Source organism: Bubalus kerabau, chromosome 1, assembly GCF_029407905.1.
Source record: "Bubalus kerabau isolate K-KA32 ecotype Philippines breed swamp buffalo chromosome 1, PCC_UOA_SB_1v2, whole genome shotgun sequence".
Classification (NCBI taxonomy): domain Eukaryota; kingdom Metazoa; phylum Chordata; class Mammalia; order Artiodactyla; family Bovidae; genus Bubalus; species Bubalus kerabau.
This window is the reverse complement of record NC_073624.1, coordinates 17095219-17122590: the sequence shown is the minus strand read 5'-3', so window position 1 is coordinate 17122590 and position 27372 is coordinate 17095219. Positions and strand designations below refer to the sequence as shown.

The 27372-nt window shown below is 40.3% G+C and overlaps 1 protein-coding gene across 1 annotated transcript in view; it reads right to left on the bottom strand.

The window, feature by feature from the left end:
• LOC129644166 (antigen WC1.1-like) overlaps positions 1-27372 on the bottom strand; it is a 59473-nt gene that overhangs the window by 25513 nt on the left and 6588 nt on the right. Inside the window, exons 3-8 of the mRNA XM_055569644.1 lie at positions 21133-21441; positions 20722-21039; positions 14481-14573; positions 14090-14404; positions 12558-12872; positions 2265-2579 (exon numbers count right to left, since the gene is read on the bottom strand). Of these exons, the coding sequence (XP_055425619.1) occupies positions 2265-2579; positions 12558-12872; positions 14090-14404; positions 14481-14573; positions 20722-21039; positions 21133-21441 (1665 nt within the window). The remainder of the gene's footprint in view (positions 1-2264; positions 2580-12557; positions 12873-14089; positions 14405-14480; positions 14574-20721; positions 21040-21132; positions 21442-27372) is intronic.

The following is a 27372-nucleotide window of genomic DNA, read 5'->3' as shown; positions in this document are numbered from 1 at the left end:
GACTCGTTCAACGAGATTTTAACACTTTTTATCCCCTGTGCTCCTCCCATTTGCCACCTAACCCTGCTACCCTTTCCCATTTCTCCCAAAGCAGAAAAGAAAAAAAAAAAAAAGCTTAAGAGCTACAAATAAATGGAAAGGAGATTCCAAAAGGAAATAACTCCTGTAGGGAGTGAGGTGGAGTGAGTGGCAGGTTAAACAGGGAGTGGATGACATATGAGAGACAGACCAAGGAAAAGACTGATGATAATGATTTCATCCTTCAGAGCCCATATTTTGGACAGAGAAAAGGTAATCCAATAGGGGAAAACCTGCACATCATAAAGAACAACTTTTTAAATAATTTTCCTGGTTTCTGAGTGTGCTCATAATTATTTATGCACATGGTGGAATTTGTTCTGGTGAAAGACTCTGATTGCATAAGTTTGTGAACTTTGAAGTCTCAAAAAGAATGATGTAACAGAATAAAAATCTACTATAGAGAGCAGGTGGAGAAAGCAATGGCAACCCACTCCAGTGTTCTTGCCTGGAGAATCCCAGGGACGGCGGAGCCTGGTGGGGTCACACAGAGTCAGAGATGACTGAAGCGACTTAGCAGCAGCAGCAGAAGCATAGAGAGCAGGAGAGAACAGAAAAGGCACTGCAGAAATTAAAGAACTGAAGGATTAGCTTGACCACTCATACAAGATAGCATATTCAAAAGCAGAGACATAACTTTGCCAACAAAGGTCCATCTAGTCAAGGCTATGGTTTTTCCAGTAGTCGTGTATTGATGTGTATTAAGAAAGCTGAGCGCTGAAGAATTGATGCTTTTGAACTGTGGTGTTGGAGAAGACACTTGAGAGTCCCTTGGACTGCAAGGAGAACCAACCAGTCCATTCTAAAGGAGATCAGCTCTGGGTGTTCTTTGGAAGGAATGATGCTAAAGCTGAAACTCCAGTACTTTGGCCACCTCATGCAAAGAGTTGACTCATTGGAAAAGACTCTGGTGCTGGGAGGGATTGGCAGGAGAAGAAGGGGACGACAGAGGATGAGATGGCTGGATGGCATCACCAACTCAATGGACCTGAGTCTGAGTGAATTCCGGGAGTTGGTGATGCACAGGGAGGCCTGGCGTGCTGCAATTCATGGGGTCGCAAAGAGTCGGACATGACTGAGCGACTGAACTGAACTGAACTGATGTGAATGAGTAAAGATATTAAATATAATTAAGATATATCCTTGTCTGGTCTCTTGCTGCGTAGACATCTTGTGTCCTTAGGCACACATAGCATCTTCCACACCACACCTGGACTTTCAGTGCTGTTCAGAGAACCTCACAGTTGCCTTCATCAGCTCCCATTGCCATTCCCCTTCCTCCCAGCTACTATAAAACCTGTTCCACCTTCTTCAAAAATTACATTTGTCCTCTTGCTCCAAATAAGCCCCCAAACACAAGTCTCTTATATCACTGAAATCATCAAATATAAACTACATAATCTCTTATCATAAAACACAGAAATTCATGTTTTATTACCTCCACCTTTGACTTGCCAGTGCATGGCTAAGTGTTCCTCCAAAGTTTGCATTTATACAGATATCTTAAAGGAAAAATTGGGGAAAGAGACTTTTCTAGTAACAATGAAAGAATATAAGACTCAGAACATTTCATTCACAGTTCTCTAGTTCTACCATCAAAGAACTATGAACATTTACATCTAAATTTGCAAAGGAAACTTGAAATCTGCCACAAATCCATAAGAATCTCTGATTTGTTAAATAATATCCCTTTAGGGATCATCTCTATATATGTAAAAGATATCCTTCTATAGTAAGAGTAACCTCCACTCCTACTAGCTTAGTGCAAAATAATGTCTCATATTGTTTGTACAGAAACAACTCCACCCAGGAAAGTGCATCCTCATTTGTGTCCCTGCCTCTCATAGCCTCCATGTGCAAAGAGAATGTGTGTGTGGCAGTTAGCAAATGTTTCACTCTTACAAAAAGTGAATTATGAAAAAAAATTATGAGGATTTATTTTAATTGGGAGAATGAATAAAGCTATTTTACCGTCAGGTAAGTCCACTGGAGATGAAAAGAATAGCAGAGACTTATAAGAGGAAAGTATATGAAGCTCATCAATCATAGCCACAGTGCACTCAGGGAGGATGGGTAAGCATCTCAGTCCTCTCTACCCCACCTATCTCCCATTGCCCTGCTGATCAGACACCAGCTTTCTTGGAACTTTCCATTTTCTCAGCCTGTGGACAAAGAACTGACCATACCTGAGCAGATGACTCCTGCATCTTCTTGATGATCGCAGTTGTGTTGCTGCCATCCCCAGGTAGGGCACCTCCACACTTGGGACTCCTCTCCTCTGCAGGTCACTTCATCCAGCCAGATGGGCCCTGATCCCGTCCCGAAGGAGGAAGAGACAGTGGCGTCCAGGGCTTCTCCACAGCCCAGCTGCCTGCACACCACGCGGGCATCGTCCAGGTCCCAGCGGTCATCACAGATGGTGCCCCAGGAGCCCTGGTCAAGAATCTCCACTCTTCCGGAGCAGCGACCACCTCCGTCCACCAGGCGGATCTGTCTGCTGTCTGAGCAGAGAGAAATGGGACACCAGGGGTTGGGAAGGGTTTTCTGTCCTGTGGGACCCCCACCTGAGCAGTAGGGGGCGCTCTCCTCTGAGGCTGCAGACCCTGCTGGTTCAGACACAGAGTCGTTGCAATGGGGCAGCAGCTGGGTCTGGTTATACCAGTGGCAAGACAATAATAAGGTTGAAAAATAGGAAGAAAATAAAACAGGAAGTATTAAGTTGAAAACACTCTAGTGAGTAGTCTGAGACAGAAGGTGGTACAAGGTCCTATCAGAGTTAACATTCTGATCTGTAGAGTTCTGAACAGCAACAGAGAAAGATTTACAGGAAATATTAGTCTCTCTACCCAGAGCAGTTAAATGAGTTCAGAGTCACAGGAATGAGCTGGCAGCTGGATGGATTCCTTTCAAAGCACACATATTTTGATGCCGTTGACCTAAGAGTTAAAGGGGTTGATTAAAGGGAGTAGAGTCAGGAACTGGCCTTATCAGATGCCTCAGATAGCAATCATGAATCCTCTACCATTAGAATCCTTCTCCTTGGTACAGTCATTCAGAACTGAAAAACAAATGGATTCTGTGATATCTTGGTTTACCCCAGAGTATTTCATTTGTGGTTCTAAGCTTCAGACTTCAGATCTGGATACTTACTTTCAAAGAATGTGATCTCTTTGAGTAGACTGAACAACTTTGCCTGAGAGATGATGTCAAGGAACATTGACACTGCCCAGATTCCACTGGAAATCATAGAATGTTGCTTCTTTTTTTTTTTTTTTTTTTTAAACTTTACAATATTGTATTGGTTTTGCCAAATATTGAAATGAATCCACCACAGGTATACATGTGTTCCCCATCCTGAACCCTCCTCCCTCCTCCCTCCCCATACCGTCCCTCTGGGTCGTCCCAGTGCACCAGCCCCAAGCATCCAGTATCGTGCATTGAACCTGGACTGGCGACTCGTTTCATACATGATAGTATACATGTTTCAATGCCATTCTCCCAAATCTTCCCACCCTCTCCCTCTCCCACAGAGTCCATAAGAAGAATGTTGCTTCTTTTCCCAAAAAAATATAATCCGTCCTTGGACTTTGTGTCAAGAATCTCTGTTATTCAAATTTTGGAGTTATGCGATCTTTAGGGGGAAATAGTGTGTATGTTTGCTTAGTCACTTCAGTCATGTTCAACTCTTTAAGACCCTATAAACTGTAGCCCACCAGGCTCCTCTGCCCATGGGATTCTCCAGGCAAGAATACTGGAGTGGTTGTCATGCCCTCCTTCAGGGGATCTGCCTGACCCAGCGATCTAATCAGTGTCTCCTGCATTGCAGATGGATTCTTTACAGCTGAGCCACCAGCAAAATCTTCTAGTTCTATAACTGAGCAGAAATAGGTCACATTCCTGCAAGCCCTTGAACAAATAACATTAACAAGCTCACTGTATTCTCCTCTCCTTTTATACATAAAAGTGATGTAAAGAAAGGTTAAAGAATGTCTATCAATGTTGCACTTTAAGTAAATGAGGAAGTAGACAATTAAACCTAAAATTTTCCACTTCCATGGAGAATGGAGGAATTCACAGCAGGCCAATGTGTTTTGCTGGGTCTTGCTGGACACAGCTTAAAAAGCTGAAAAATGTTTTTTAAGAAACAGTAAATGTTACTTTCCCAACAAAGGTCTGTCTAGTCAAGGCTATGGTTTTTCCAGTGGTCATGTATGGATGTGAGAGTTGGACTGTGAAGAAAGCTGAGCGCTGAAGAATTGATGCTTTTGAACTGTGGTGTTGGAGAAGACTCTTGAGAATCCCTTGGACTGCAAGGAGATCCAACCAGTCCATTCTAAAGGAGATCAGCCCTGGGTGTTCTTTGGAAGGAATGATGCTAAAGCTGAAACTCCAGTACTTTGGCCACCTCATGTGAAGAGTAGACTCATTGGAAAAGACTCTGATGCTGGGAGACATTTGGGCATGAGGAAAAGGTGATGGCAGAGGATGAGATGGCTGCTTGGCATCACTGACTCGATGGATGTGAGTTTGAGTGAACTCAGGGAGATGGTGATGGACAGGGAGGCCTGGCATGCTGCAATTCATGGGGTTGCAGAGTTGGACATGACTGAGCGACGAACTGAACTGAAATGTATTCAACATTTGTTGACACAACATGGACTAAATATGCTAAAATTCTAAAGAGTGGAGGTTATTTCAATGTTAGCCAAGGATCTATAGCTTCTTTTTCTCTGGGAATTTGCTGATTCATTGCATAATTTAATGATTCTGAATCTGGGCTCGGGCAAGCAGAGGACTACTGTTGTGACAGGAAGCAGCATAATCTGGGGGCTACCTGGTGCTGGAGACAAAACTCGAGTCTTGAGAGCCTCTCTCACACAGCACGTTTTCTTCTCAAATATCTGCCCAGTATATAAGCTGTGAAGGACAGGAGGCTAAAGAACTATATAAAAAGACTTGGAAAGCAGAGTCTTTCTCATTCTCTTGGGTGCTGAGTGACCAAAGAATCCAGGCTCTGAACTGAACTCTCTGAAAGCCCCTGTCATAGGGACAGAAAAATCAGAGGTGGACTGGGTGCTACCAAAACTGCAACCCACACTTATTACAGCTCAGTTTTAGGTTATATTTAGATGTTTGAGTGATATACACCCCTTCCCCCTATCTGCCTAGGAAAACAAAGGGTAAATCCTTTCAGGTATTAGAAAATGTATCAGGAGTATCTTACTTTTTCATATATAATTAATAGCATTCAATAAAACATGACATGACATTTGACAAGTTAGGATAACATGACAAATGACCAAAGTGAAAAAAAGAGATAAGAGAATGCAGAGACACACATGATAGAAATGAATAAGGATTTTAACTATGATCAGTGTATTTAGGGGAAAAGAGAGAAGGGGAGAATATACAGGTAAAAAGATGAAAAAATTAACAAAAATCATAAACAAATAAAAATAGCAATGGAACCATTGCCAACCTAAAATAAAATATCCAGGATTAAAAAGTGAATGAATAAGTCAAACAAATTTTAGATAGAACTTAGAATATAGTGATTTAGAGGAGTCCTAAAAATGGGAGATGAGAAGGAAAATAAAGAATAGGAGAGGGAGAAGAGATACACAGACTGAGAGACAGAACTGCAGAAGTCATAGTTGAACATATAATAATAGAGAATTTCTTTTAATATAAACAAGAGTATGAAAACCCCCACTCCTAGTAAAGCTGTTGAAAATCAAAAGGAAAAAGGAAAATCTGAAATAATAACAGATTTATTTAATACGAAAGGAAGAAAAAGAGAGAAGGAATATAAAGCATGTGGATCAATTAAAAGCAAATGGCAGATACCAATACATCAATATCAGTAATTGCATTTACAGTGAATGGATTAAGATAAAACAAAACTGATGCAAATGTTACTTGCAAAATGATCACCTTATATTATGAAAACAAAGAAAGGTTGAAAGTAAAATGCTGGAAAAAATGTACTAACTATAAGAAAACCGGAGTAGCTTTATCGATGTCCCAGAAAGGAGACTTTAAGAAAAGATACACTAATTGACAGTAGTGCTGAGAGGGCATCAGAGGGCAGACAGACTGAAACCACAATCACAGAAACTAGCCAACCTGATCACATGGACCACAGCCTTGTCTAACTCAGTGAAACTAAGCCATGCCATGTAGGGCCAACCAAGATGGACAGGTCATGGTGGAGAGTTCTGACAAAATGTGGTCCACTGGAGAAGGGAATGGCAAACCACTGCAGTATTCTGGCCTTGAAAATCCCATGAACAGTATGGAAAGGCAAAAAGATAGGACACTGAAAGATGAACTCCCCAGGTCAATAGGTGCCCAATATGCTACTGGAGATCAGTGGAGAAATAACTCCAGAAAGAATGAAGGTAGGGAGCCAAGGCAAAAACAATACCCAGTTGTGGATGTGACTGATGACAGAAACAACATCCAATGGTGTAAAGAGCAATATTTCATAGGAAACTGGAATGATAGGTCCATGAATGAAGGAAAATTGGAAATGGTCAAACAGGAGATGGCAACAGTGAACGTCGACATTCTAGGAATCGGTGAACTAAAATGGACTGGAATAGGTGAATGTAACTAATATGACCATTATATCTATTACTGTGGGCAGGAATCACTTAGAAGAAATGGAGTAACCATCATAGTCAACAAAAGAGTCTGAAATGCAGTACTTGGATGCAATCTCAAAAACAACAGAATGATCTCTCTCTTCATTTCCAAGGCAAACCATTCAATATCACAGTAATCCAAGTCAATGCCCCAATCAGTAATGCTAAAGAAGCTGAAGTTGAATGGTTCTATGAAGACCTACATGACTTTTTAGAACTAACACCCAAAAAAGATGTCCTTTTCATTATAGGGGACTGGAATGCAAAAGTATGAAGTCAAGAAACACCTGGAGTAAAAGGCAAATTTGACCCTGGAGTACAGAATGAAGCAGGGCAAAGGCTAAGAGAGTTTTGCCAAGAGAACACACTGATCATAGCAAACACCCTCTTCCAACAACACAAGAGAAGACTCTACACATGGACATCACCAGATGGTCAAGACCGAAATCAGATTGATTATATTCTTTGCAGCCAAAGATGGAGAAGCTCTACACAGGCAGCAAAAACAAGAACAGGAGCTGGCTGTGGCTCAGATCATGAACTCCTTATTGCCAAATTCAGTCTTAAATTGAAGAAAGTGGGGAAAACCACTAGACCATTCAGGTATGACCTAAATCAAATCCCTTATGACTATACAGTGGAAGTGAGAAATAGATTTAAGGGATTAGATCTGATAGAGTGCCCGATGAACTATGGACAGAGGTTCGTGACACTGTACAGGAGACAGGAATCAAGACCATCCCCAAGAAAAAGAAATACAAAAAAGGAAAATGGCTGTCTGAGGAGGCCTTACAAATAGGTGTGAAAAGAAGGGAAGCAAAAAGCAAAGGAGAAAAGGAAAGATATACCCATTTGAATGCAGGGTTCCAAAGAATAGCAAGGAGAGATAAGAAAGCCTTTCTCGGCGATCAATGCAAAGAAATAGATGAAAACAACAGAATGGGAAAGACTAGAGATCTCTTCAAGAAAATTAGAGATATCAAGGGAATATTTAATGCAAAGATGAGGTCAATAAAAGACAGAAATGGTATAGACCTAACAGAAGCAGAAGATATTAAGAAGATGTGGCAAGAATACACAGAAGAACTGTACAAAAAAGAACTTCATGACCCAGATAATCACGATGGTGTGATCACTGACCTAGAGCCAGACATCCTGGAATGTGAAGTCAAGTGGGCCTTAGGGAGCATCACTACTAACAAAGCTAGTGGAGGTGATGGAATTCCAGTTAAGCTATTTCAAATCCTAAAAGATGATGCTGTAAAGGTGCTGCACTCAATATGCCAGCACATTTGGAAAACTCAGCAGTGGCCACAGGACTGGAAAAGGTCACTTTTCATTCCAATCCCAAAGAAAGGCAATGCCAAAGAATGCTCAAACTACCGCACAATTGCACTCATCTCACACACTAGTAAAGTAATGCTCAAAATTCTCCAGGCCAGGCTTCAGCAATATGTGAACCGTGAACTTCCTGATGTTCAAGCTGGTTTTAGAAAAGGCAGAGGAACCAGAGATCAAATTGCCAACATCTGTTGGATCATTGAAAAAGCAAGAGGGTTCCAGAAAAACATCTATTTCTGCTTCATTGACTATGCCAAAGCCTTTGACTCTGTGGATCACAATAAACTGTGGAAAATTCTGAAAGAGATGGGAATACCAGACCACCCGACCTGCCTCTTGAGAAACCTGTATGCAGGTCAGGAAGCAACTGTTAGAACTGGACATGGAACAACAGACTGGTTCCAAATAGGAAAAGTAGTACCTCAAGGCTGTATATTGTTATCCTGCTTATTTAACTTATATACAGAGTACCTCATGAGAAATGCTGGGCTGGATGAAGCACAAGCTGGAATCAAGATTGCTGGGAGACATATCAATAACCTCAGATATGCAGATGACACCACCCTTATGGCAGAAAGTGAAAAAGAACTAAAGAGCCTCTTGATGAAAGTGAAAGAGGAGAGTGAAAAAGTTGGCTTAAAGCTCAACATTCAGGAAACTAAGATCATGGCATCTGGTCCCATCACTTCATGGCAAATAGATATGGAAACAGTGGAAACAGTGGCTGACTTTATTTGGGGGGCTCCAAAATCACTGCAGATGGTGACTGCAGCCATGAAATTAAAAGACACTTGCTCCTTGGAAGGAAAGTTATAACCAACCTAGACAGCATATTAAAAAGCAGAGACATTACTTTGCCAACAAAGGTCCATCTAGTCAAAGCTATGGTTTTTCTAGTAGTCATGTGTGGATGTGAGAGTTGGACTGTAAAGAAAGCTGAGCAACAGAGAATTGATGCTTTTGAAGTGTGGTGTTGGAGAAGACTCTTGAGAGTCCCTTGGACTGCAAGGAGATCCAACAGTCCATCCTAAAGGAGATCAGTCCTGAGTGTTCACTGGAAGGACTGATGTTGAAGCTGAAACTCCAATATTTTGGCCACCTGATGTGAAGAGCTGACTCATTTGAAAAGACCCTGATGCTGAGAAAGGTTGGGGGCAGAAGGAGAAGGGGATGACAGAGGATGAGATTGCTGGATGGCATCACTGACTCAATGGACATGAGTTTGGGTAAACTCGGGGAGTTGGTGATGGACAGGGTGGCCTGGCGTGCTGCAGTCCATGAGGTTGCAAAGAGTCGGACACAACTGAGCAACTGAACTGAACTGAACTGAACACTAACTGAATTAAAGAGGGAATTTTCATGATTATAATGAGATGCACCCTCAATAAAGATATAGACATCAAAATTCAAGAAAGGTAACAGAACATATTTTGAAATATAAATGACAGAATGAAAAGAATAAATAGGCAAAATCACAATCAAAATGGGGGATTCCTGTATCTTTTTCAATAGCATACAGACCAGACATACAAAAAACAAAGAATACAGTAGATGTACAACAAAGTAATCAGCACATTTAACTAAATAACACATAGAGCAATGCACCCAACAATGCAAGAGTTCACATTATTGTAAATGCACTAGGAATATTTATCAAAAATAACCACATAATAGGACAAAATATTTCACTCTTTGAATACATACAGAGTATTTACTCTGACCACAGTGGAATAAAATTAAGAATTAAAAAGAAAATATTGTTAGCCATCCCTATTTTGGGAAATTCACCAACACCCTTCCAAAAAACACCTGAGTCTGGGAATAAATTTAAAATTTACCAAATATTGTGAAATAATGATAATAAAAATGCAATAATAATGATAATATACACAAAATAATGATATTATCATAAATTCTTCTAATGAAACTCAAGTAGTGCCTAAGGGAAATTTATACCCTAGATTTAGAGAAGAGGAAAGACCAAAAGTGAAAAAAATGTAAGCTTCAATTAAGAAACTAGGAGATGAGAAAGCCTAAATAATATAGAATGTTGGGGTTAATTAAGAAAGGAAGAATAATGAATGGAAAAGAAGGTAAGCATAAGATAAAAAACATAGGAAAAAACCCTTTAAACATGGCTCATTGAAAACTGATGAACACTGATCAATACCAATGAAGAGCAGAGAATAAATGAAGTTAACAATACCAAGAATGAAAAGGGACATCACTACAAATCATACAGATTTTTTGGTCATAGTTTTTGTGTTGTTGTTTGTTTGTTTTGGGCTGTGCTGTGGCTCGTGGGATCTTAGTTCCCAGGTCAGGGATTGAACCTGGAACCATGACAGTGAAAGTCCAGAGACTTAACCCCAGGATTGCATAGCTTGATTAATAAAATTTATACATTTAATGTGGATAAGTACACAGAAAGTGTCCATTTCTCCACAGCCTTGCCAACACTTAAGTGACTTTGAAAAAAAAAAAAAAAGTCATTCTGACATGTGTGAGATGATATCTCTTTGTGGGTTTAATTTACATTTCCCTGATGATTGACAATGTCAAGCATTTTTCATATACCCATTGGCCATTTGTGTGTCTTCTTTAGAGAAATGTCTATTCAAGCCCTTGGTCAATTTTTTAATTGAGTTATTAGGTTTTAGATTATTTTTTTCTTGAGTTCCAGGAGTTCCCTACTTGTTTGGAAATTAATACCTTATATAATTTGTGCTAGCTTGCTTTTTCACTCTGTTGATGTTTCCTTTGGCTTGAAGATTTTTAGTTTGATTTATTCCCACTTGTCTATTTTTGCTTTGTTGCCTATACTTTTGACATCATATCCATGAAATCATGAACCAATGTGTTTTTATTTTATGATGAAGCTATCACATATCTAAAATATAATTCTTATCTGGTGATGATATTATACAATCACACATAGTAAAATAAATTCAGATAAACAAATGAATTCAAAATTAGGTTTTGAATATTCTTTAGTGGAACTGTAAAATTATTTGCAGAAAATAAAACTTGATTCAATATTATTTTGAGATTAAGAATGGCATATGAAACATTTCATTAAAGGCAGAAGTCAAAAAAGTAAATCATTATAGATTTGATAACATAACCCCCCCATTCACATATTAACCTTAAACATATATGCAAAAAATGGGGGAAATATTTACAAAAATACTTAAGAAAGAGTAAGTGATGTTTCTTTATAAGACTATAAAGAAAGCTGAACACCAAAGAATTGATGCTTTTGAACTGTGGTGTTGGAGAAGACTCTTGAGAGTCCCTTGGACTGCAAGGAGATCCAACCAGTCCATCTTAAAGGAGATCAGTCCTGAGTGCTCATTGGAAGGACTGATGTTGAAGCTGACACAACTGAGCGACTGAACTGAAGTGATGTTTGTTTATAGAGGGTTCCTATAAATAAATAAAAATTTTTAAAACATTCTAGAGAAAAAAAATATTGTCATGAAAGATACCTTAAAACTTTAATATAGGAAAGAAGATAATATTTTTGTATATAGTGTTTGTGAAAGTCACTCAGTCGTGTCCAACTCTTTACGACCCCATGGAGTATACAGTCCAAGGAATTCTCCAGGCCAGAATACTGGAGTGGGTAGCCTTTCCCTTCTCCAGGGGTCTTCTCAAGCCAGGGATCGCACCTAGGTTTCCCACATTGCAGGCAGATTCTTTACCTGCTGAGTCATCAGGGAAGCCCAAGAATACTGGAGTGAGTAGCCTATCCCTTCTCCAGTGGATCTTCCCGACCCAGGAATGAAACCTGGGTCTCCTGCATTGTAGGCAGATTCTTTACCAGCTTAGCTATCAGGGAAGCCCTAATGTGGATTTAAAAAAAAAAAAAGCATGATGCATGTTCTTATGTCAAGACTATGAAGAGAATAATACTCTTTTAAAATTAATTATTTATTTGGTTGTCTGGGTCTTAGTTGCAGCATGCAAATTCTTGTGGGATCATAAGAAAAAAAATTGTAACTACATGTGGCGATGGATATTACTGTACATGTGGTGATGATTTACCAAATGTACAAAAACATAAACACTATGTTTTGCACTTAGAACTAATATAATCTTACAAGAATTACATCTCAATTAAAATTTTTAACAAACAAGATTGGAATATGTAGATAAAATTAATTTCATCCTTACCTCATTTAGGCTTCTCTGATGACTCAGAGGGTAAAGAATTTGACTGCAGTGTGGGAGACTCAATTGCGATACCTAGGTTGGGATGATCCCCTGGAGAAGGGAATGGAAACCCATTCCAGTATTCTTGCCTGGAGAATTCCATGGACAGAGGAGCCTGGCAGGCTACAGTCCATGCAGACACAAAGAGTCAGACACTAACATTTTCACTTAATGTCATTTTGTGAACCCAAATTAAACTCATCACTTAGATTTTAAAATATCAAATCTCACTGCATCCTACAGGGTTGGGACAGACACACAGAAATAGTAAGTCACCTGCACACCAAATATAGGCTTCCTCTTTTGGAGAGCATGAGTTGTAATTCCAAGGGTCAGAAGGACACTGCCAGAGAGAGGTGTCAGTTTTCCGACACTGGATTCCATCCACCCACTGGGGTCTAGAACCTTCTCTAAGAGCAACAGAAGAGTTGAGGGTTCCACTGTCCCCACAGCCAAGCTGTCTGCAGATCACGGACACAGTGATGTCTTCCATGGGGCTGCGGCAGACACCGCCCCAGGTCCCGTTGTAGAAAACTTCCAGCCACCCAGCACACTGCTGGTCCTCGCTCACCATCCTGAGGGCCAGGAACTCTAAGGTTGAAAGAGAGGAAACAGGACACAATGAAAACTTTGCTGCATGTTCTAGGTTTTCCTTTCTTCTAAAATGGTAAACATTCATCTCTGACCTTGTTCAAGAGATACCCACTAGATGCCAAGACTGACATTGCCTCCCTTTTAACTGACTTTGTCCATTTGTATCTGTCTTTCTATTTCTACCACAATGGTGTAGTGGATATGAACTGAGAGGAAGACCAAACTGTGTGGGCACTAGTCAGGGAGGGGAAGCTGAATTCTGCTTCCTAAGAAAATCTTTGAAGAGTATGTTAAGGGATGTGATGTGGATATTAGGGAGATAGGCAGAATAATTAACCCCAGAATGTCCACATCCCAATCTCTGCAACCTGTGAATATGTTACCATAGCTGACAAAAAGGATTTACAGATGTGATTAAGATAAGGACCTTGGGATGGTGAGAGTAAGCTAGAATATTGTATGAACAATGTGAGCCCAGTCTGAGCACATCCTTAGACCCACTATCCTTAAACATGGAATACATTTCTTAGCTCTGCCTAGAGAGAGAAATGTGGCTCTGGATAATATCTGGAGGCCTGTAGCATTGCTGGTCTGATAATGGATGAAGGAGGCTGTGAACCAAGGGATGTAGGCAGTTTCTAGAAGCTTGAGAATTCCATGGACAGAGGGGCAGGGCAGGATACAGTCCATGGGATTGCAAAGAGTCAGACACGACTGTGTGACTTTCTTTTTTTTTCATCTAGAAGATTGAAAAGACAAGAAACAGATTCTCCCCCAGAGCCGCAGAAGTGATGCAGCCCTGCTGAAGCCTTGATCCAGGCCCAGGGAGATCCCTGCTGGACATGTAAGCTACAGAAGTGTAAAGAAATAAATATATGTTGTTTTAACCCACTAATTGGTAAATTGTTACTGAAGCAAACGGAAACTATTACCATGGGTTTAAAATTTTTGTATGTAACTGGAGAGGGAGCCCTGCTTTCAAGAAAAACTGTAAAAAACAGCTCTGCCAGGAAACACTGCTGAGAAGGACGGACCAGATCCTCAGCTGCTGCGGGAAGAAGTGAAAGCACCTCGTCTTCACCTCTGCTGGAAAGACAGGCTCCATGGGAGGAAGCCTCCTACTCTGGTCCTTTCAGCATCTCTCCCTCAGGGCTCAGACCCCGTCCTCCAGGGCTCCACCCCTCCCCCACCTGTGGACAGTGTGCAGCGCAGACCTGAGCAGATGACCCCCGCGTCCTGCTTGTGTCTGCAGTCGTGCCGCCCCCAGCCTCGGGAAGGGCACCTCCACACGTGGGACTCCTTTCCTGTGCAGTTCAAGTTGTCCAACCAGATGGGCCCTGATCCTGCCCCGAAGTGAGCAGACCCCGTGGCATTAAGGGCTTCTCCACAGCCCAGCTGCCCGCACACCACATGGGCATCGTCCAGGTCCCAGCCGTCATCACAGATGGTGCCCCAGGTGCCCTGGTCAAGGATCTCCACTCTCCCGGCGCAGGGACCGCCCCCGTCCACCAGGCGGAGCTGCCTGCTGTCTGAGGAGAGAGAAATGGGACAATGGGGCGTCGACCTGGGGAATGAAAAGGGTCTTCTGTCCTGTGAGACCCTCACCTGAGCAGTAGGGGGCGCTCTTCTCGGAGGCCGCAGAGCCTGCAGGTTGAGACACGGAGTCGTTGCACTGGGGAAGCACCTGGATCCGGTTTCCTGAAGAAACAAAAATGATCAGAAGTCTGGAAGGGTTGAAGAACAGGAAACTGAATTAGGGGAAATGATGACCTGGTTAGTTAGTTCAGTCATTCAATCATGTCCGATTCTTTGCGACCCCATGAATTGCAGCACGCCAGGCCTCCCTGTCCATCACCAACTCCCGGAGTTCACTCAAACTCACGTCCATTGAGTCGATGATGCCATCCAGCCAACTCATCCTCTGCCGTCCCCTTCTCCTCCTGCCTTTCAATCCCTCCTAATGGAGCTTATATGAAAGCTGTATTCAGTTCACTTCAGTTCATTCACTCAGTCGTGTCCGACTCTTTGCAACCCCATGAACCGCAGCACACAAGGCCTCTTTGTCCATCACCAACTCCCAGAGTCCGCCCAAACCCATGTCCATCCAGTCAGTGACACCATCCAATCATCCCATCCTCTGTTGTCCCCTTCTCCTGCCCTCAATCTTTCCCAGCATCAGGGTCTTTTCACATGATAGAGTTCTTCACATAGGGTGGCAAAGTACTGGAGTTTCAGCTTCATCAGTCCTTCCAATGAACGCCCAGGACTGATCTCCTCTAAGATGGACTGGTTGGATCTCCTTGCAGTCCAAGGGACTCTCAAGAGTGTTCTCCAACACCACAGTTCAAAAGAATCAATTCTCCATTGCTCAGCTTTCTTTATAGTCCAACTCTCATATATCCATACATGACTACTGGAAAAACCATAGCCTTGACTAGACGGAACTTTGTGACAAAGTATTGTCTCTGCTTTTTAATACACTGTCTAGGTTGGTCATAACTTTCCTTCTAAGGAGAAAGCGTCTTTTAAGTTCTTGGCTGCAGTCAACATCTGCAGTGATTTTGGGGCCCGAAAAAATAAAGTCAGACACTGCTTCCACTGTTTCCCCATCTATTTGCCATGAAGTGATGGGAACAGATGCCATGATCTTAGTTTTCTGAATGTTGAGCTTTAAGCCAACTTTTTCACTCTCCTCTTTCACCTTCATCAAGAGGCTCTTTAGTTCTTCTTCATTTTCTACCATTTCTACCCTTTATTGACCCCATCTTTGCATGAAATGTTCCCTTGGTATCTCTAATTTTCTTGAAGAGATCTCTAGTCTTTCCCATTCTGTTGTTTTCGTCTATTTCTTTGCATTGATCGCTGAGGAAGGCTTTCTTATCTCTCCTTGCTATTCTTTGGAACCCTGCATTCAAATGGGTATATCTTTCTTTTTCTCCTTTGCTTTTTGCTTCCCTTCTTTTCACACCTATTTGTAAGGCCTCCTCAGACAGCCATTTTCCTTTTTTGTATTTCTTTTTCTTGGGGATGGTCTTGATTCCTGTCTCATGTACTATGTCATGAACCTCTGTCCATAGTTCATCAGGCACTCTGTCTATCAGATCTAGTCCCTTAAATCTATTTCTCACTTCCACTGTATAGTCATAAGGGATTTGATTTAGGTCATACCTGAATGGTCTAGTGGTTTTCCCCACTTTCTTCAATTTAAGACTGAATTTGGCAATAAGGAGTTCATGATCTGAGCCACAGCCAGCTCCTGTTCTTGTTTTTGCTGCCTGTGTAGAGCTTCTCCATCTTTGGCTGCAAAGAATATAATCAATCTGATTTCGGTGTTGACCATCTGGTGATGTCCATGTGTAGAGTCTTCTCTTGTGTTGTTGGAAGAGGATGTTTGCTATGAAACTGTGACCCAGCAGTAAAGTAATCATACTCTTATTGTTCACCTTCTCCGTGCAGAGTGTTGCTTCTGACAGTATCACAATTTTTGTTTTAACCCAAGTGTTGCTATAAGAAAGAGTTAAGTAAGTTGTTGTATCCCTAAATCTATTCCTGTGCTGTGCTTAGTGACTCAGTCATGTCAGACTGTTTGTGACCCCCATGGACTATAGTCCGCCAGGCTCCTCTGCCCATAGGATTTTTCAAGCAAGAATACTGGAGTGGGTTGCCATGCCCTCCTCCAGGGGATCTTCCCAATCCAGGAATCAAACCCAGGTCTCCCGCATTGCAGGAAGATTCTTTACCATCTGAGCCACCCAGGAAGGCCAAATCTATCCCTAAGTAAAAGCAAAACAAAATTCTTTCTGAAGGATTTCTACAATTTCTTCAATGTCTAACTTTAAAACAAACACTTAAATAAAATAGATCTCGTGAAAAACAGAAAGGAAAAAGGAGACACTGGAAAGAATTTCCCAGATTTTTCAGCTGCTAGATTTACCTGACAGAGAATTTAAATAACCACGAGTAAAGTGTTTATGGAAATAATAGACAAAATGTGTATCTTTGCAGAGAAATGATAACAAAAGTGAAGTACTTCTAGAGCTGAAAAATGTGTTAGCTGAAATTAAGAACTAAAGAATAATAGTAGTCATGCACTAGCTCAGCATAAGGTAGAAACATCACACTGCAAGATCAGAGGATAGTCGTCAATCTAGAAATTCAGGTCACATAACAAGAGTTCTGGTTATATTGTTGTATAGAAGATTTTCCCCCAAAATTTAGCCCAGTTCAGTTCAGTCACTCAGTCATGTCAAACTCTTTGTGACCCCATTGGCTGCAGCTCGCCAGACTTCCCTGTCCATCACCAACTCCTGGAGCTTGCTCAAACCCATGTCCATCAAGTCAGTGATGCCATCCAACCATCTCATCTGTCATCCCTTTCTTCTCCCACCCTCAATCTTACAGCATCAGGGTCTTTTCCAATGAGTCAATTCTTCTCATCAGGTGGCCAAAGATTCAGCTTCAGAATCAGTCCTTCCAATGAATATTCAGGACTGATTTCCATTAGGATCCACTAGTTTGATTCAGGACTGATTTCCATTAGGATCCACCAGTCCAGGGGACTCTGAACAGTCTTCTCCAACACCACAGTTCAAAAGCATCAATTCTTCGGCACTCAACCTTCTTTATGGTCCAACTCTTACATCCATACATGACTACTGGAAAAGCCATAGATTTGACTACATGGACAATTGTCAGCCAAGTAATGTCTCTGCTTTTTAATATTCTGTCTAGGTTTGTCGTAGCTTTTCTTCCAAGGAGCAGATGTCTTTTAATTTCATGGCTGCAGTCACCATCTACAGTGACTTTGGAGCCCAAGAAAATAAAGTCTGTCACTGTATCCATTATTTCCCCATCTATTTCCCATGAAGTGATGGGACTGGATGCCTTGATCTTATGTTTTTGAATGTTGAGTTTAAGCCAGCTTTTTCACTCTACTCTTTCACTTTCATCAAGAGGCTCTTCAGCTCCTCTTTGCTTTCTGCCATAAAGGGGGTGTCATCAGCATATCTGAGGTTATTGATATTTCTCCTGGTAATCTTGATTCCAGCTCGTGCTTCACCCAGCCCAGCAGTTCACATGATGTACTCTGCATATAAGTTAAATAAGCAGGGTGACAACATACAGCCTTGACATACACCTTTCCCAGTTTGGAACCAGTCAGTTTTTCCATGTCCAGTTCTAACTATTGCTTCTTGATCTGCATACAGGAGGCAGGTCAGGTGGTCTGGTATTCCCATCTCTTTAAGAATCTTCCAGTTTGTCATGATCCACACAGTCAAAGGTTTGGCATAGTCAATAAAGCAGAATAGATGTTTTTCTGGAACTCTCTTTCTTTTTCTGTGATTCAATGGATGTTAGCAATTTGATCAATATGAAAAGGCAAAACTTTTAGCTGAAGAAAAAGAATATATACTTCATTTTGCTTATGACTTTGGGTCATTAATCAGAAAAAGACTCAGTTTGGCAGTCTTCCAGTGGGGTCTTTCAGTGCTGCAATTAGATGTCACCTGGGGCTGAAGTCATTTAAAGACTTGACTGAACTCTGGTTCTGTAAGGAAATTCCCAGAAGTGTCCTAAGGGTAAAGGAACATCATGGCTTCAACTTATTCCGAAAGATTTTACATATTCAGGAAGAAATGGGGCAGAAGGGGAATCGAGAAGGAAAGACACTCACAGACACAGAGATTAAAGTGAAATATTGATACTAACATTTAGAAACCCAGGTAAAGGTCATAAAGAAAATTTTAAATAACTTTCCCAACATTTTAATGTCTCAAATGATATCAAAATTTTAAAAATTAAAAGGTGAAAACAACTCAAAGAGAATTCATTGCCAGGACACTTTCACAAAAATACTCATAACATCAAAAATAAAATAGCTAGGAGAAATCCTAGTAGAAGATGGGCAATATCTCTGAGAGAAATTCAAGATATAACTGAATGGAGGGATGTATTATGTCAATGATTTGGAAAACTCAACATTGTCAGTGTCAATCATCCTCAAATTTCTTTGTCTCCTCTCAAATTTTTAAATCTAATCTCAGTGAAAATACCCTTAAGCTTTTCTTTTGGTGAAAATGACAAGCTGATTTCTAAATTCATACAAAATACAAGCAACCGAGAATGACCATCACAGTTGGTAAGAAAAGCAACAAAGTCAGAGGAGTTAATATAAAGTAACTCTTGTAAATTAAAATTGTTAAGACTAACTACAAAGTTTGAAACTCTGGGAGATAGTGAAGGACACGGAAGCCTGGTGAGCTGTAGTTCATGGGGTCAGAGTCAGACATGCCTTAGCAATTGAACAACAACAATGACAAAGTTATGACAATTAAGAAAATGCAGTATTGGTGCAAGCATAGACAAATGATAACATGGAACAGAATAGAGAGTCTTAAAAAGCACAGACATACTTGCCCTTCTGCTTATGACGAAGGCGGCACTGAAGTGGGGAAAAGAGTCTTTTCAGAACAAGATTGACTCAATTGGATGTCCATATGAAACTTATCTTACACCAATATCAATCCCAGAAGGAATGCACAATTATATGCAAGAGAAAATACTAAAATTTCCATAAGACACTCTTGGAGAATGTTTTTATGATCTTGGAGTAGGCAAAAATTCTTTTTTAAAGGCTATAAGAAGCATTAAATGTACAGGGAAAAGTTGGCAAGTTATGTTTCCATAAGATTAAGAAATGAGTTCATCAAAGGACACCACTGGATTAAGAAAAAGAAAATAAAAGACCAAGGGTTAAACATGGAAAGTAAGTAACACATATTTGCATCCAAAGACATTGTCATGGTAAGTAGTAGTATCATATCTGTAATAGTCAAGAACTGGAAACAACTCAGATTCATACTGTCAGTAGAATTGATTAGTACATGGCCATATGATCAAAGTCATACTTTACAGTAATAAAAAAAATAAAGTGCTACAATATACAATATCATGCTGCTGCTGCTGCAGCTAAGTCGCTTCAGTCATGTCCAACTCTGTGCAACCCCATAGACAGCAGCCCACCAGGCTCCCCTGTCCCCGGGATTCTCCAGGCAAGAACACTGGAGTGGGTTGCCATTTCCTTCTCCAATGCAAGAAAGTGAAAAGTGAAAGTGAAGCCACTCAGTCGTGTCCGAGTCTTCGTGATCCCATGGACTGCAGCCTACCAGGCTACTCCATCCATGAGATTTTCCAGCCAAGAGTACTGGAATGGGGTGCCATCGCCTTCTCCAACAACATCATGAGTGAATCCCAAACATAATTTTGAGTCTAAGAAATTAGATACAAAAGATGCAACATACTGCATCATTTTATATAAAGTTCAAAAATTGATAAAACTCCCTATGTTAGTAGAAGTTGGGTAAGCGCTTTTCCCTGTCGAGGAGAGGGGACGGCAGTGACTGTGGGGCTGGGACATTCTCTGTGTTGCTCTGGGTTGGGGCTCATACTGAGGCCTATATTTACTGCTCCTACATTGTTTTCTATGATTATAAGTAAGCAACAATGTTGCCTAAAAATATATTATTCCCAGAGGGATGGTGTGGGGAGGGAGGAGGGAGGAGGGTTCAGGATGGGGATCACATGTATACCTGTGGCGGATTCATTTTGATGTTTGGCAAAACTAATACAATTATGTAAAGTTTAAAAAATAAAATAAAATTAAAATATATATATATTATTCCCCTTCACACTTCTTGCCCTGGCCTGAAAAATGAAGGAACAATGAGAAGATCCATATTTCACCATGAAATATCTGACTTTGAAGTCCATTTTCCCTCACTCTGCTCTTGGGGACATTTCATTCCAGGAGCATCCTGAGTACCAGTAGCCCTTCCCTGTCTCTTACCTGAGCAGATCACAGAGGCTGTGTTGCCACGGGAACAGTCAGGACCACCCAGAGCAGTCACAGGACAACTCCACAGGAAGGACTCTGCCCCAGAGCAGTGAAATCGGGCTGTTAGGATCTGATCACCTCCTTCCACCAAGTGTGGTCCTCCGGGGGTGGAGATGGCAACTCCACAGCCAAGCTGATGACAGACAACGTTGGCATTGGCCAGACTCCAGTGGGAGGCACAGAGCGCTCTCCATCGTCCAGAAATCTTCATCTCCACCTGCCCCTCACATTGAGAGGAGCCATTTGTCATGAGCCGGACTTCTGAGTATGCTGGTAGAAGAAGACAGAGTTTCAGCAAAATCACATGACTTTCTCACCTGAATAGGGTGTTCACAGATGTGAAAGGCCTGACCTGCATCTCACCTGAACAGACAACCTGAGCAGCTCCACTGTGATGACATATGCCCCCTGGACAGGGCACTCTGGGGCAGACCCGGAGCTCAGGCTCCTCCCCCTCACACCTGAACTCTTCAGCCCAGACCCGGCCATCAGACTCTCTGAAGAGCTCATGTCCCAGGACAGACACAGCCTTGCCACACCCCAGCTCTGCACAGATGACCTGGGCAGTGGGGAGTGTGAAGTTCCCATCAGACACTGGGGTCCAGACTTCTCCAGAATGCACTTCTACTCGCCCTGAGCAGGGTCCATCCCCTCCAGCCAGACGCACAAATCCTAAGAGGAAACAACAAAACCAGTGAGTGTTCACGGTACTGACTTCAAACCACACATTACAGGCCGTGGTGTGAAAGTTTTTATTTTTAAGAATGGAGCATGTAGAGAGCCTTTGACAGTTAGTGTCCTAATCGAATTTTCATTAGCAGGTTTCTGAAAAGAAATCCAGGAGGATTACAAGGTCAGTTTGGGATGGCTGAATCCCAAGAACATACACTTTGAGACTGATTAGAAATCTGAATTCCTAGGTCTAGGAGCCTAGAAACTACAGAGCGCAATTCAGATCATTGGAATGGCTGAATACTGGAAACACATCTTTTAGCATTGGTTGGAGAAGTGAATTTCTCATTTAGCAGCCTAGGACCTAAGGATCCAAGAATAATGTGTAATATGCCAGCACTTAAAAGTAGAGATATGCAGAACAGAACCCACCCAGAGGAACATGGGCTATGATATGAGAGACCTAGCATCCAGACAAGCTTAGAAAGCTTTCCTGGAACTTGTTGGGCTAATATTCCGATCAGTTTTCTCTCCCAGGAGCTAGTCCTCAAGTGACTTAGGTGAGGGAAAGTCTTGAAGCTGGATCCATGAGGGGATGCCAACCTGTAGACGGGTGACGGCTCCAGAAAAGAAATATAGACGCTGTCACTAATTTGTGTTTATGTCATCACATCTTGTCTCTTCAATAGCAAAAATTCCATGAATTTTTTCAGTGACCTCAGTGGGAAAGAAGATGAGTTAAGAAAACTCAGAGAGTCATAGAGAGAGAGTCCCAGCCATCTCTCTTGAAATCCTAGGGTTTATCAAAGAACCTGGTAGAGTGTGTGTTCTCAGTGGGAGCTTACCAGACATCTGAGTTTCCAGATCATCTCCTATTAAAGGTTTTTCTTCTGAAACAGGACTTATAGAAAATGCAAATTGATTTTAATACTATCATTGTACTAATTCTAACCACAGAAAAATATGCATTCTTCTCAAGCACAAATGGAATATTCTCCAGGCTAGGTTACAAATAACTCTTAACAAATTCAAAAATATTAAAGTAATTCCAAGTATCTTTCATGACCATAATGGAATGGAAATAAAACTCAATAGTGATAAGGAAACAGGAAATTCATGAATATATAAAAATTAAACCACACACTCCTATTTTAAGATTGTTTTCTCTACTTCTATTAAGAATGCCATTGGGATTTAGATAGGAATTGCATTAAATCTGTAGATCACTTTGACAAGTACAGGCATTTTAACAATATTACTTCTTCCAGGCCAGAAGCACAGAATGACTTTCCATTGATTAGATGGTCTTTAATTTCTTTCATGGATGTTTTACAATTCTAAAAGATGGCATGTTGAATGTTTCACAATTCTAAAAGGAGGAAGAAGAAGGAGAAGGAGGAGGAAGTGAGCAAACAAGCCATAATTTGGAGAGTTCCAAGTTGAAAAAGCCTCAATATGGACAAAATATGTAAATATTTGTGGGAAACACTTGTTGGATAGGTTGTTAGCATATTGCATCACCCTCTGCTCCTCCCATCTACCACTTAAGCTGCTATCCTTTTTCATTTCTCCCACTTCAGACAAGCAAACACAATTTTAAAAGACACAGATGAATGGAAAAGAAAATCAGAAAGGATAGCTACTGCTGTAGAAGTAGGGTGTAGGTGGGGTACATGGCAGGCAAGGTGGGATCAAGGAAGTTTTAAAACTAAAGGAGAGAAAAATAAAAGTTTTTTTTTATTTTTATTAAAAATAAAGTTCATTATTTGGTCATCAGAGGAACACATTTTGAACAGAATGAAAATAACCCAATGAAAAAACTTTATTTGATTCATCAAGTATAATTCCCTGATTTTTAGATGTGTTCTGATTATTTATTTCTAAAGTTCTTACTGGTAAAGGACTGCTTAGTGATGCCCAACATTCAACCAGAAAATTCTTAGAATTTCCAAAGGGGAAAAATGTAACCCATAACACATTTTAAAAAAATAATCATTTAAATCAGCTTCAGAAATTGCAGAAATTATTGAACTGGCTGAAGAGATCTTTAAACTACTAATATCAATATGCTTAATGAACAATAAAAATAAACATGGAGGAAAACTAGCAAAAATAAACAAATGAGACTTCTAAAACTGAAAAAATATAGTATTGGAATGAACAATTATTTGGATTAATTACACAAGAGACTAGACATTGCAGAATAAAAGAATTGGGAAGTAAAACACAGCAGTAGAGACTATCTAAACTGAACCAAAGAGAGTAAAAAGGCAGAAAAATATGAATGGAAACTCAATGGCATGTGGGATAATATAAAAATATATAAAATATGTGTATTTGGAGATTCAGAATAAGGGATGTGTAGAAAAATATTAAGAAAAGATAAATGAAATTTTTTCCAAATTTATTGAAAACTATAAATCCACTGATTCAAAAAGCTAAACAAACCCCGAACAAGGTAATGAAATCATTCTCAGAAAACATGACAATGTAAATACTGAAATTCAGTGGTAAACAAACAAACAAAAATATCTTAAGAGCAGCCAGGGAAATTTGACACATTATATACAGCAGAACAAAAGGATAAGTATTATTTACTGACTTTTTGTTGGAGGCAGTGAAAGTCAGATGACAATGTAAAAACATATTTAAAGTATTGGGGTTGGGCATTTGTTACTCTAGAATTGAATCACCTATAAAAATACTTTTCGAAACTGAATGAAAATTAAGATGACTTCAGGTAAATGAAAAATGATAGAATTGGAGGCCACCAGACACACACTACACAAAACTGCCTCAGAAAGTTCTTCAAGCTAAAGGGAGATGACAGCAGATGAAAACAGGGATCCTCTCAAAGGTATAGAGTCTGTGCTAGATGTTGATTCTCTGTTAGAAGATTTAAGGCAAAAATATTAGCAACAAACTATAAGATTCATAATAAATTTATAAGTAGAATGTATGACAATGATAGCACCAATGACCAAAGTGGAAGAAAACTATGGTGACTGACATTGCGTGTTGTGACATAACATCATTTCAAGGTAGAATGTAATTAAAGATTAGTAATTCAACATGGGCTTCCCCAATGGTTCAGTGGCGAACAATCCATCTGCCAATGCAGGAGATGCAGTTTCGATCCCAGGTCTAGGAAAATCCCACATACCACGGAGCAACTAAGCCCATGCACCACAGTGAGCCTGTGCTCTAGAGCCCGGGAGCCATGACTCCTGAAGTTTGAGCACCATAGAGCCTTGCTCCACAGCAAGAGAGGCCACCGCAGTGAGGACCTCGTGCACTGCAACTAGAGAGTAGCCTCTGATCTCCGCAACTAGGGAAAAATCTATGCAGCAATGAAGACCCAGCACGGCCAAAAATAAATAAAAATTATTTTAAAATTTAAAAAATAATTCAACATTATTATCACCTAAAAATCTGATATGATTAATAAGCCAATAGAGTTTTAAGATAAAATAATATACTCAAAGATTAAAATAGGAACAAAGATATAACAAATAGCAGGCAAGTACACTTAAACACAATTATATCAATAATTACATTAAATGAAAATTATTTAAGTACTCCAAATAAAAAACAAGCTGATCAGACCAGATAAAATAAGACAAAACAATATACTGTCTATAAATATATATGTGTTTGAATATAAACACAGAAACATATTAAAAAGGTAAAAAGTTATATACTATGCAAACACAAATCAGAGAAGGCTGTATACAGTATCTATACTAATATCATACAAAGTCAGACTATAAGACAAAGAATACATTCAGAGAAAAAGAAACATTTTATGGTAATAAAATACAAAAGAAATTATATACTAGCAAAACTGGTGGCTTAAAAACAAAGTGAGGCTTAGAAGAAAATTTAGAACCTTGATACTTCCTTGATGCCTACATTAGAATAAAAATAGAAACAGAAGAAAATGATCCAAGACTCAAGAATCTACAAAAGCAACAACAATCATAACTGGAAAGTGAAAGTCGCTCAGTCGTGTCTGACTCTGTGACCCCATGGTCTATACAATCCATGGAATTCTGCAGGCCAGAATACTGGAGTGGGTAGCCATTCCCTTCTCCAGGGGATCTTCCCAACCCAGGGATCAAACCCAGGTGCCCCGTGTTGCTTGCAGATTCTTTATCAGCTGAGCCACAAGGGAAGCCCAAGAAAACTGGAGTGGGTAGCCTATCCCTTCTCCAGGGGATCTTCCTGACCCAGGAATCAAACAGGGGTCTCCTGCATTGCAAGCAGACTGTTTACCAGCTGAGCTATCACGGAAAATCATAACTGAAAAAGAGGAGTGAAAAGTGAATACAGAAATCAATTAATTAGAAAGCAAATACAAATCAAAAAAATCAATAGGGTCCATTAGTGATTCTCTTAAAAAGAACATTAACACAGATAATCTTCTAGCAAAAACAATTAAGAAAAAAGAGGGAACACAAATTAACAACACCAGTAACAAAAGGAGGAATATCATTATAGATCTTTCCAACATATAAAGATAAGAGATATGAACCAGTGTTATTCTAATTTGAAAATTTTTGTAAAGTGGGCCTAGTCCTTGAAAACGCATTACTTGTGAAACACAATTCACCGAAATCTGATACAAAAAAAAGAGAAAAATATGAGTAAACTTATATTTGTTAAATAAACAGAATCCGTATTATAAAACTTTCCTCTAAGAAAACTGCCAGCTACAAATGCTAGCACTTCCACAGAGCTCAGAAATGACTCCCACAACAGGATAAAGGAAGAGAGGGAGGGAAGGAATGAGGGCAGGAAGGAAATGTAACACAGAGGCTGTGGTGAATGTTCGAGTTGACCTGCATCTTTCCAACCCTCCGCTCCTGCAATCCTTGCATCTTCATCCCCTCACCATTTTGCACTTCAGTACTGTAGTCCCTGGTGGCTCAGAAGATAATCAAGACTCTGCCTGCAATGCAGGAGACCCAGGTTTGATCCCTGGGTGAGGACGATCCCCTGGAGAAGGAAATGGCAACCCACTCCAGTATTCTTGCCTGGAGAATCCCATGGACAGAGGAGCTTGGTAGACTAGGGTCCATGGTGTCACAAAGAGTAGGACAGGACTGAAGCAACTTGGAACACTTGCACCAGAGTCCTTCTCAATTTGTTTAGCCCCTCATTGAAATCTCCTCCTTATTTAAAACAAGCTTCTCTACAGTCTTCTCTAGTCATTGTTTCTACTCTAGATTTCTCCTAAACACAGTACTCCACTTCCAACAATCCACTACTGAGGCTGAAATTTCTCTTCCATACCTGACTCCTAAGGTTAAGCAGAAGAGACTCCAAGAGTTTAATTTTGATTAAGATAATGAAAAGACAAGCTGTTCTAATCTTATCTCTACTAAATCACCACCACTTAACTTCATCATTAAAACATGTCTGAAAATACAGAAAAGACAGACCAAGGGGAGGGAACTAGTGACAAAAAGAGAAATAGAAGGAACCTGGAACCATTCATAAAAATGTGAGAGCCTAAGTTAGAGCAATGGTAGTCAGGGAGTACAAACCACACGCAGTGTTTAAATATCAGAACATCCTCCAATTCTTTACTTTTAAGTGTATCTTAACTGGAATTAATATCAAGACATCAATCTTCTTAGGATGATAACATTTGGAGTTCTAATTTCACAGAAAGTTCAAACATCACACACTCCATTTTCATTCAGATGCTGATTTATCAAAATATGGTAGAGACACCTGTAGTGTTTCCACAAATTTATCTGCAGTTAGAACCATGATTAGGACATTGTGACGATGACAAAGGTTACTTGAGATGCCAGAAGACAGGTTTGCTTAAAGCAAAAGTTTCTAACTAAAATTTAAAAGCACCTTGAAAATAATTATTTTTAATAAGAATAATAAAGAGAATGGAAGAAAACTTTTTGAACA